We start from the raw sequence: 11,859 nt of genomic DNA on the forward strand, positions 1-11,859 counted from the left end.
AGTCAAAATGTAAATTTCACATAATATGATATTCATTTTTTCGAGCTTTATTTGACGGAATTCGGAGTAGGGAATGGGCTTTTTAATGCAGGCAAGAAAATTGGCATGTTTGTCTTGACTCTATCGTATTTGTTAAGGATATAAATCCTTTGTGATAAATGTTGATTTTGTATTCCCTAAATTAAGGGATTTAGATGATATTTGTTAACCCAATTTAAGGAATATGTTTATACTTGAAATATTTCAAATCATATGTACATAAAGCTCTATAAATAAAGTCGTAGGAAAGATGTAGACTATAATAGCTTTAACTTATAGATGTAGGCCATTAATAGAACCATCTTAATTAATCTCTGTTTCCATCTAATTTCATACCTGTTTATATTTAGTATATTGTGTGTTTTCGTAGTATCCACATTACCAAATTACATACGTTAAGGCAGTATTTATAGAAAAGCTACTGATCGAGATTATTTAGATATATATAATTGCCAAGGATTCTTAACTCGTCCACAATGGTTTCCCCAATTTCACTAGTTTCTCTTGTATTTGCTGTTGCTATTGCATCGGTAGATTGCAACATTGAAGGTTTGGAAATTGATTTCATACGTTTGATAATTTTTTTTTTTGTTTGAAAATTTGTTTTGACTTTATAACAGAAAACAAAAAGACAGTTGCATGTGGCAAATGGGAAAACCATAATGTTGTTTAATAATGTCTCTCAACCTGAGTTGATTTTGTTTTGTTAAAACAGTGGATGCTCTTTCTGCCTGGAAAACCAACTTGGTAGACCCTAACGGTTACCTTAAGAACTGGGATCCAACTTTGGTAAATCCATGCACCTGGTTTCACATTACTTGCAACGATGATGATCGCGTCACAAGGGTGTAAGCATTCTTCTTCTTCTCTACACCACCTTGTCATCTTCTTCTTCTTCTTCATCAAGAATTAACTAGATTTCATGAATTGTAGGGACCTCGGCAAAGATGAACTTTCGGGAATTCTTGTCCCTCAGCTTGGAGACTTGTCTAATCTTCAATATTTGTAAGATCATAGTTTTCTGGGAAATCTTTCTCTCAGAAAAGGGAAATATCAAAATATATATTAATCGTGGTAATTTAATTGCTGGCAGGGAGGTATATGGAAATAACATAAGTGGAGACATACCAACGGAAATTGGTAAACTAACGACCCTGATTGCCTTGGACCTGTACGAGAATCAACTTTCTGGGACCATCCCATCATCTCTTGGAAACTTGGTTTCCTTAAACTATTTGTAAGTATCTATCTCTCTCCAATTTTCTTTCAAGTTTGATGAAAGAAATTATGAGAGAATTTATTTAGTCTTCAAGGGTGATTTTGTATGTATTGTCTGTAGGAGATTAAACAGTAACAAGCTTAGTGGCGCAGTACCAGCAGAGGTCCTTCAACTTGTTAAATCGGGGAATTTGCTTGTTTAGTGAGTTTACTTATTCTCTTTTGAGTTCAAGCCATATTGTGTCTAATATAATTTTTATTTATTTTTAGTTTCTAGAAAGAATTTGCAATTTAGATTTTTTGTTTTTTTTGGATAAATTATTAGATGAAGATTTTTATCAATTACCATTCATCCTTCATATTTTTCTAATTGCAATTATTTGTCAGTAATGTATCAGACAACCAGTTGGTAGGGAGTGTCCACCGCACAAACACAGCAGGTAAACATACTACTTTGCCATTAGCGATTTCTACAGATATTCCCACCTATGACAACATGCTCCAACACTTTTTTTTTTTTTTTAATTGCTAATTTACTAATCTCCAGCTTATACTTTTTCTTTTTCTTTTTCCAAGAGCTCGGAAGTAAATGACCATGGCCAACATAACACCTGCAAGCTACCATACAGCTTTGGAAAAAATTTGTAATTGTTACCATACAGCTTTGGAAAAAATTTGTAATTGTTGAAGCCCATTGTTGGTGCCTATAAATAAACCTCTCTACAGTCTACATACTGGTTTGTAGCTCTTATATGGCTATGATATATATGGGTTTTTTTCCTACCAAAATACATTTCCTCCCCCTAATTTCCTTTTAGTTTTAGAAATTCATATAATTGGCATGGATTGACCTTTTCTAGTAACTTTTTATGGGGGTAAATCAGGCTAAGCCCAAAACTTATGGATCGAATGTTGGTTACGTACAACTCTGAAAAGCCTTATTCATACTTAACAGGCCACAACATAGCAAAACGTGCTATGATTGTTAAAACACAAAACACCAACTTACAAAAAAAAAAAGTAACTTCACTGAAGACCCCTGAACTTTCATTCAATTTGACACCCCCCTAAACTTCAAAATCTCTCAATTTAGTCTCCTGAACTTTCAATTGCAATTAATTTGGACTCCTTCAACAATTTTAGCCGTTAGAAATACCAAAAAGACCAAAATATCCCTGATTTTCGATTTTTTTTTTTTTTTTTTTTTTTTTTTTTTTTTTAATTTTAAAAAACCGATTTGGAATTAAGGCTAAAGTTGGAATGTATAAACGTCATGTAATATTTAAAATTTGATTGAGGGGTCCACATTGAGAGCAATTAAAAGTTTAAGGGACCAAATTGATAGATTTTAAAGTTTTGAGAGGTTTGTCAAATCGGGTGAAAGTTCAGGAGTCTTTAGTTAAGTTACCAAAAAAAAAAACATGTAACTTATATGTTACATGTTATGATCTCAAATGTCTAACATGGCTTAAGTACAATCTTAACTATCTGTATATAAGTTTTTGAGCACTCTCCCATTACAAACTGATTTTTCATGATGAGTTATACCTAATGTTTGTATCATTTGGCCGGTATCAGAAACAACTACTACGTCGAGTAATAAATCATAGAGGGGGCGACCTATTGGGTCGATTAAAATGTCTTGGTACTGTGTATAGACATAGTATTAAGTCATTGAATACTGATATATGAGTGAAGTCTATAAAAGAGCAAAGATTGTCATCCGGTCAATGTTAAAAGAATGGTCCGCCGTAGTTGTTGACGTTGGTTGCGGAGTGTCGTGATATCTATGTTAGGATTTTAAGTGTTGCACATGCATGGCTTAATTAAGTACAATCTTAACCATTTGTATATAAGCTTTGGACACTTTTATCTTACAAGCTGATTTTTAATGGTGAATTTTAAACAAAACTTGTGTCATTATATCAAAATACTTTCTTTTTTTTTAAAAAAAAAAAAAAAAGAAAAGAAAAGAAGAAGAAATCAAACAAATTGACGAACATTCCCGTTTCCTTATCCGATTCCCATGATGGTGGTTCCCGTGCTTATGGATCTTTTAAAATTCAGTAGGAGGGCCCCAGACAACTAGCAAACCAGGCAAAGTAACTTTGGTTGAAGCTTTAAAAATAAATTGAATTTGACTGTGGAGGAGGGAAAAGGATCGTGGCCGGGAAGTTGCTTGCCTTTATTGTTAACATATTGTCCGGTTTGATTATTGAAACCAAAAGATCCTTTTGACCCTTGTTCTTCCTTTTTACAATATGATCATGAGGGATCTTAGGCCTTTTCTCAGCCTCTCTCTTCAATTCTTCAGGAATTTTCTCTCTTTTTCTATTTATTTCTTTGGGTGGACAAGGATGTGTGATCAGTAAGAATATATCAAAGCATATATGAATGTAGCTAGGTGAAGTGGATGGCAAAAGAAGTTTAGAGGTGTCGAAGAACATACATGTTTTTGAACATGAAATTAATTAGGTCAATGGTCAACCATCCAATGCCTTTATGTTTTAATGGTTTGGAGAAATTCGTGAGGCAGTGATTATACACTCGATGGTCCGTATAGAAAGCTTTTTGCTCTTTGAACAAGCAGTAGAAGAAGGCACTTTTGGTGTTTCTTCCACCTTTTTGTGCAAAATATATGATTATGAATTGAAAGGAAATGAGAAGCAGTAGTAGCGAGTACTGTTAGTGGGTTTTGGCTTAGTCAAGTCACTTCTTTTAAGGAGAGGAATGGTGATGATAATAGTATAGTAGAATGTCTTTAAGATTACAAAGGTGCTCTCCATGTCCCACTTCCATTACAAAAACCAAACATGCACATGCACATCAACTAAAAGGGAGGCCAATGCCATCAACCCATTAAGTCAATATTGAGACATGCATGGGCCCCCCGCCGCTCAACAATTACACCCATTAATGTACATTAAAAGGCGAGTCTCTCACATGTCACCGTGCAAAGGTTTAACAACATAACTAATCTAAATTATCATGGTTGAAAATTAGAAATAACATTCACAAAGAGCGGACACAAAATAAAAAGAGGAATATTTTTAATTTGATAAAATAACTTGCTTACATGGATATTTATAAGATACAAATGACCCTTCTAACTTCTTCACAATAACTTTATTTATTTACATTTCATATAACTCTCATACAACTCCTATGTAAAATAACTCTTGAAAAACTAAAAGACACAACATCTTCAACTCACTTAGTAACATATGAAAATATGAAATGAAAAGACTCAACTAAATATTAAAATTAAGTTTATTATTCAACAACCTTCCCATCATACTCTCTTCGAGAAAGAACCTCGTGCTGGAGTTCCAACAGTTGATTTGGGTCTTGAATGCAACAGAGAGGACTACACAAATAAAGCTAAACAAATAAAGCTAATCAAAGGATAAAAATTCAGATATACATTCGAGAAAATTTTCCCACACTAAGCTTAATCTGTCATTAAAGCTTTGAAAAACCAAAATCACAAATTTTGAGATGTGGAGCAGGGCTTCCCATCCAGCAAGGTATTCTCCAGCTTCAAATCTCTGTGGCATATTTGCTTCAGACCAGGAATTATAGGGAAAAGTCAAACTCATGTAGAAAAAGAAGGCAAATTACATATCAGGACATCTATATATATATATACATAATATATTCCTAGAATTGAAAAAAGATTAAAAAAAAAATAGCAAAGAAAAATACATGAACAAAATTTAATTTATAATATTTTATACTCTGTTTGGCTGCTTAGAAACGCAAGGGGAAGAAAGCATATGTAATTCAGATATTTGTAGTCATTTTTTCTTATATTGCTAAATTTGTTTTCATAAGTAAAGTCATCCTTTTAAATCACACATACTGTGAGATCCAAAAAAAAAAAACTAAATAAATTACTCTTCGGGTCTTTATCTTGAATTTCATAATGAGGAATATACATTTCATGTAAATATACATTCATACATTTCTTTTTCTTGAATTTTATACTCCAATAATGAGGAATATGATGGCTTTTGTGCCAATATATAGTAAGGAAATAAGAAATGAAACTCTCATGTAATATTGAAGAACTGGAGTTAAAATAAAATTATACTCATCGGGTAACTCAAATCATATTTGTTTTGGTAGCAGATGTTTAAATCATGTTGTTATATGTAATCTTTATCAATAGTGATGCAGCGTAGGATTGTGGTGAATAAGAAAAACAGCAAGTAGAAAGGATAAATATTTTTAAGATTGTGATACTATCACAAAAATCAAAGAAATCTTCTTAAAAACTATAAATTCTATCTATGGTTTAAGTAAAAACACAAAGAAACCCAACTCTGAGTAATTTTTATTAAACAAACTCAATAATAATCATAAACTGAATTATTAAAGGCTATAAGCATATATTTATAACCCAAGACTCCTAACCCTAAAATAACAATAAAATAAAGTTAGTTTAGAAGTCTATGAAAGAAGACTAAACCAAATAGAAGACTAACAAAGAACTTAATTCAAAATGAAAGACTGAAAGATAAGATAGAATAACAAACTAACGAATAAACCTAGTTTAAACAAAAGACTGAAATGTAAAATAGGATAAGATAAGATAAGCCGTTCTAAACTATATCTGCATCATTCTCCCCATGTTGGAGAGAATTCGTCCTCGAATTCGGCCGGTTCTTTCCACGGTCCTTCGGATGTACTGTTAACTCGTTCCATTCTCCGTTCCTCAAGATCACAACAAGGCAACACCCCAAAATAAATGTGACGCTTCTCATCATCGAAATACTTTGATGGTTGTCATGAAAACCCCATACATCATTTGGTAATACTGCAGGTTTGCTCTTCGTTCGTTCCTTCTCCCTTCCATGTGCCTTGAAGATACTTAACAATTGGTCAACCATTGTTTCCCTTGTGAACATATAATTTTTCTCATCCGTATAAAACTCACTATAATCTTCGTTAGGAGAATTTAAAATATCTTCAATACCAAGGAAATCAGCATAACCTAATTCTTCATCACTAAAATTAGGTAATGCACCTGGAAGGTCTTCTTCAACTTCTTCATAATCAGCAATGACATCCGTGGGCCTTTCCTCTTCCAATTGGCCATCTTCTTCTGGATAGAGCCCGTCAAACATGGGAAAAAACCCATCTTTTTCGTGCTCCTACGTGGGCCTTTCCTCTTCCCATGAGTCATCTTCTTCGGGCTCCTCATCATAGGTTGGTGGTGAATCCCAATCCTCAAACCCTTGCGAAAGATCTTCAACATCTTCATGTCTGAATTCATCAATGAACTCAGATTCCTGAAACTCTTCATCCACATATTACTTTTCCTCCTCCACAGAATATGGATTTGGTTGATGGATTTGAGGCTCGGGAATAATGGTCAAGTTGGCTTGTCGCGGCATCTCCATCTTAATTCGTGCTCTCCATTTTTCAGAATGTGCCCTATGACCGACAACCACATTATCCTCATCCACAAAGCGTGGATTCGTTCGATGGTGACGAACTTTAGGGCTTCCCCGGTTGTCAATTTGGGTTGTGAAGATCTTTATCTCTTTTCGTAGTATTTCCACCTCCTCCATCAGGCGTTTCCAACGAATCGCTGCTTGATTCGTCTTTAATTTTTTCCGCAGCATCTCTACCTCATCCACCAGGCGTTGCCACTGCTCCTCCGTGCGTGTTTCACCGACTGCTTCCTCATGTTCATACACGTCCTCCTGATTTGCAAAGCGGTTGCCCCTTCTTCTTGTGTTTGGCGGTGCCATGGAAAGAAAACTGGAGCTCTGATACCAACTAATGCAACGTAGGATTGTGGTGAACAAGAAAAACAGCAAGTAGAAGGGATAAATATTTCTAAGATTGTGAGACTATCACAAGAATCAAAAAAATCTTATTAAAAACTATAGATTCTATATATGGTTTAAGGAAAAATACAAAGAAACTCAACTCTGAGTAATTCTTATTAAACAAACTCAATAATAATCATAAACTGAATTATTAAAGGCTATAAACATATATTTATAGTCCAAGACCCTTAACCATAAAATAACAATGAAATAAAGTTGGTTTAGAAGTCTATGAAAAAAGACTAAACCAAATAGAAGACTAACAAATAATCTAATTCAAAATGAAAGACTGAAAGATAAGATAGAATAACAAACTAACGAAGAAACCTAGTTTAAACAAAAGACTGAAATGTAAAATAGGATAATATAAGATAAGCCGTTCTAAACTATATCCGCATCAAATAGTTTAAGTGGGTAATGATATTTGCGTCTTTATTCACTTGTTTCTATCTTTTTCCCTGGGTTCCATCAAATGCATTTGCATCTTTATGTGTTTCTCTCTCTCTCCCTCTCTGATTCTTTAACATTTTTCTCACTTCCTCTTCGGTTCCGTACGTAGAAGCTCTCTCTCTCTGTTTTAGTTTTTCTTCGTTTTCACTCATTCCTCCAAACACCACGGCATCGTTTAGGTGGCCAAGTAACAGAGAAGAGCCATCTTTCATGGTATGTCATATTTTCTTTGTTGCACGCGTGTCATAGTTTTTTTTTTTTTTAATTAATTTAGTACATTTAACTCTCATTACTTTTGAATTAGAAAAAAAAAAAAAACTCTCATTACTTTTGAATATAGGGATAAATAGTCAATGATGGACCTTCTAGTGCTAGTTAACTTTCTAATAGTATGACTTTGACTTGGCCATGATGTTTTCAATGATGGACCTGCTAGTGCTAGGTAACTTCCTGATGGTATGAGTCTTTCAAAGCATTGTCAACCTTACTAGTTTACGTTACTACTGCAGTTTGCATTGGACAAAAGCAGAGTTGTCTCTCTTTGTTCTCCTTCTTGATTTCAGGTTAGATAACCATGGCTGTGGGAGAGGCTTTCTTTCTGAGAGCAACAACCAACCAAGAGGTTCAGCATTTGGTAAAGAAAGAGGTTCCAGTGGGTCTAAAGATTTCCAGCTGGTGGAACAATCTTTCCTTATTGGAGGTGACTGTGTGGGAACAGCAGCACCTACCAAGGCAGAGATGGAGCTGCGGGCACAGAACAGAGGCAATGCGATGCAACGATATAAGGAGAAAAAGAAAACCCGAAGGTACATTTTCGACTGGGTATTATTTTCTTTCCAATCTTTGACTTCCATTTTCTAACCATTTTTCTAATTTGAGCTATATCATTGATGGATATGAGAAGCACATACGGTACTAGTCAAGGAAAGCAAGAGCTGATACTAGGAAGCGAGTCAAGGGTCGGTTTGTGAAAGCTAGCGAAGCTCCTGATGGTTAATTGCCTCTGCTGAGATGATCTTCTCCTTCGCTCACTGTGTAAATATATTTCATATTCTTCCCACAGTAAATGTATAATTTTGCTGTCTTTTTTTGTTTTTAATTAATGATTATTAGTTATCTGCTCTCTCTCTCTCACACACACATGCACGTGCTTCTGCAACTTGGGACTAAAACGTGGGACAATCATCGTTTGTTTCGGATATGGGTGATAGGCGGCAGCCTTGGATTATTGGCATAGAATGGATGAGCACAAAACCAACACCAACATCACCGACAAGAGTTCTGGGTGATGATGTGGTTCTCTTAAATTATTGCATAAGGTCTAAAAAGGCTGCGGAATATGGCATGCTTAGGTTTCATTGTCCTAGTATGGTGGTTTAGAGGCATTAAACAACTTAGATTTTGTCATACAGACTACAAGATATATGCATGCTTGCTGTTTTGATCTGATCCTCCAAATGAACGAGACAAATCTTTTTTTTTTTATTTGGCACATTCTGTAAACATTTTTTAAGGTTATGTAGTATAGCTAAATACATGCGAACCACAATATGAGACTGCTTTCAAGGATGAAGTTTTCTTTCAATGAGAAAAATGTGAATTTAGTCTATTAAATTGATATTAGTCTTTACATGCATGCATTTTTAAAGAATGCATATAAAACTCACATGCTTTGTTAATCCTTAAAGCCAAAATTGTGTGGCCATTGATGGGCCAACCACACAACAGTGGTTACGTTTTTTTTTAATAAGAAAAAAAAAATGATTGTTTTTATATTTTTTTTAAGAAATGTATTGGTTTTGAGAAGAGTTTTGTAGTTTGCTCTAAAAAGTTGCATATTTGAAAATTTGTTCAGGTACGTAACTAGTGTTAGAACAGTATTTAGCGATCGAGAAGTGAACGGTATTTAAAAAGTTTAAAAGAATTTTCGTTTAATGATCAATTGGCATAAGTAGATCAAATGATGATGGGTTCTGCAATATGGATATACGTACGGTTGGAACTAGAATGGGTCTCCCTCAGAAATCATAAAAAAGATGTGAGTCCAAAGAAAGTTCTTTCTTCCTCTTTTATTTATTATTATTATTATTATTAATTTTTTACATGTATACACAAGAGGGAGAGGGGAGATGTGAGTCCAAAGAAAGCTCTTTTATCCTCTTTTATTTATTATTATTATTATTATTATTTTTTACATGTACACACAAGAGGGGGAGAAGAGATTCGAACTAGTGACCTTCACTTTATGAGGCGTGATTCCTAGCCGATTTAGCTATCTCTTAAGAACCTCTATTTTCAAACCAAAGACAAGTCAAAATGTAAATTTCACATGATATGATATTTATTTTTTTCGAGCTTTATTTGACCGAATTCGGAGGTGGGGATGGACTTTTTAATGCAAGCAAAAAAATTGGCAAGTTGACTTGAATACATCGTATCTATTAAGGATATAAATCCTTTGTGATAAATGTTGATTTTGTATTCTCTAAATTAAGGGATTTAAATGATATTTCTTAACCTAATTTAAGAAATGTGTTTGTATTTGAAATATTTCAAATCACATATAAAGCTCTATAAATAGAGTCGTGTACATTCAATAATCACGGAACGATGTAGCTTATAATGGCTTTAACGTGTGGATGTAGATGATTAGCAGAAGCACCTTAATCTTTGTCTCTCTCTCTTTTCTATCTTTCATATCTTATTATAGTTATTTCACTTTATATTTAGTTATGTGTTTTTATAGTATCCACATTGCCAAATTATATACGTTAAGGTAGTATTTATAGAAGAGCTACTGATCGAGATTATTTAGATATAATTGCTAAGGATTCTTAACTCGTCCACGATGGTTTCCCCAATTTCACTAGTTTCTCTTGTATTTGCTGTTGCTATTGCATCGGTAGATTGCAACATTGAAGGTTTGGAAATTGAGTTCATACGTTTGTTAATGTGTATTTTAATTTTTGTATGAAAATGTGTTTTGACTTGATAACAGAAAACAAAAGACAGCTCTGGCAAATGGGAAAACCATGTCTCTCAACCTGAGTTAATTTTGTTTTGCTAAAACAGGGGATGCACTTTTTGCCTGGAAAACCAACTTGGTAGACCCTAGCAATGTCCTTCAGAGCTGGGATTCAACTTTGGTGAATCCATGCACCTGGTATCATATTACTTGCGACCTTAATGATCACGTCACAAGGGTGTAAGCATTCTTCTTCTTCTTCTTCTTCTTCTCTACACCACCTTTTCATCTTCTTCTTCTTCTTCATCAAGAATTAACTAGATTTCATGAATTGTAGGGACCTCGGCCATATTGGACTTTCGGGAACTCTTGTCCCTCAGCTTGGAGACTTGTCTAATCTTCAATATTTGTAAGATCATAGTTTTCTGGGAAATCTTTCTCTCAGAAAAGGGAAAATATCAATATATATATATATATTAATCGTGGTAATTTAATTTTCTGGCAGGGAGGTATATGGAAATAGCCTAACTGGAGTCATACCAACGGAAATTGGTAAAATAACGACCCTGATTAGCTTGGACCTGTACCAGAATCAACTTTCTGGGACCATCCCACCATCTCTTGGAAGCTTGGTTTCCTTAAAGTTTTTGTGAGTATATCTCTCCAATTTTCTTTCAAGTTTGATGAAAGAAATTATGAGGAATTTATTTAGTCTTCAAGGGTGATTTTGTATGTATTGTCTGCAGGAGATTGAACAGTAACAAGCTTACTGGCGCAGTACCAGCAGAGGTCCTTCAACTTGTTAAATCAGGGAGTTTGACTGTTTAGTGAGTTTACTCATTCTCTTTTGAGTTCAAGCCATATTGTGTTTAATATCATTTTTATTTATTTTTAGTTTCTAAAAAGAATTTACAATTTAGATTTTTATTTTTTTATTTTTTTGGATAAATTATTAGATGAAGATTTTTATCAATTATTTACCATATATCATTCTTCATATTTTTCTAATTGCAAGTGTCATACTATTATTTATCAGTAATGTATCAGACAATCAGCTAGTAGGGAGTGTCCACCACACAAACACAGCAGGTAAACATACTACTTTGCCATGCATTAGCTATTTGTACAGATATTCCCACGTTTGACAACATGCTCCAACTCATTTTTTTTTTATTTTTTTTAATGGCTAATTTACTAATCTCCAGCTTATTCTTTTTCTTTTTCTTTTTCCAAGAGCTCGGAAGTAAATGACCATGGCCAACGTAACACCTGCAAGCTACCATACAGCTTTGGAAAAAATTTGTAATTGTTGAAATAAATTTGTAATTGTTGAAGCCCATTGTTGGT

General features: G+C 34.0%; 2 protein-coding genes across 2 annotated transcripts; both read left to right on the plus strand.

Annotated features, from left to right (window-relative positions):
- The first annotated feature begins 515 nt into the window (after positions 1-515).
- On the plus strand, positions 516-2,146 carry LOC132178982 (leucine-rich repeat protein 1-like). The gene is made up of 7 exons (XM_059591581.2): positions 516-588; positions 755-887; positions 973-1,044; positions 1,133-1,276; positions 1,379-1,459; positions 1,645-1,697; positions 2,142-2,146. The coding sequence occupies exons 1-7, from the start codon at positions 516-518 to the stop codon at positions 2,144-2,146; spliced, it is 561 nt and encodes a 186-aa protein (XP_059447564.2).
- Positions 2,147-10,395: 8,249 nt separating this feature from the next.
- Positions 10,396-11,859, plus strand: LOC132178981 (leucine-rich repeat protein 1-like). The gene is made up of 7 exons (XM_059591580.2): positions 10,396-10,468; positions 10,620-10,752; positions 10,850-10,921; positions 11,018-11,161; positions 11,259-11,339; positions 11,549-11,601; positions 11,747-11,859. The coding sequence occupies exons 1-7, from the start codon at positions 10,396-10,398 to the stop codon at positions 11,761-11,763; spliced, it is 573 nt and encodes a 190-aa protein (XP_059447563.2). The 3' UTR covers positions 11,764-11,859.

This window comes from Corylus avellana, chromosome 4 (genome assembly GCF_965113065.1).
Source record: "Corylus avellana chromosome 4, dhCorAvel1.hap1.2, whole genome shotgun sequence".
Taxonomy (NCBI): domain Eukaryota; kingdom Viridiplantae; phylum Streptophyta; class Magnoliopsida; order Fagales; family Betulaceae; genus Corylus; species Corylus avellana.

Excerpts from the sequence above, each read along its gene's own strand:
- LOC132178982 (XM_059591581.2), top strand. The coding sequence starts at position 516 with ATGGTTTCCCCAATTTCACTAGTTTCTCTTGTATTTGCTGTTGCTATT. Across the intron at positions 888-972 it reads GATGATCGCGTCACAAGGGT|GGACCTCGGCAAAGATGAAC; the intron begins GTAAGCATTCTT and ends CATGAATTGTAG. Across the intron at positions 1,460-1,644 it reads TCGGGGAATTTGCTTGTTTA|TAATGTATCAGACAACCAGT; the intron begins GTGAGTTTACTT and ends ATTATTTGTCAG.
- LOC132178981 (XM_059591580.2), top strand. The coding sequence starts at position 10,396 with ATGGTTTCCCCAATTTCACTAGTTTCTCTTGTATTTGCTGTTGCTATT. Across the intron at positions 10,922-11,017 it reads TTGTCTAATCTTCAATATTT|GGAGGTATATGGAAATAGCC; the intron begins GTAAGATCATAG and ends ATTTTCTGGCAG. Across the intron at positions 11,340-11,548 it reads TCAGGGAGTTTGACTGTTTA|TAATGTATCAGACAATCAGC; the intron begins GTGAGTTTACTC and ends ATTATTTATCAG.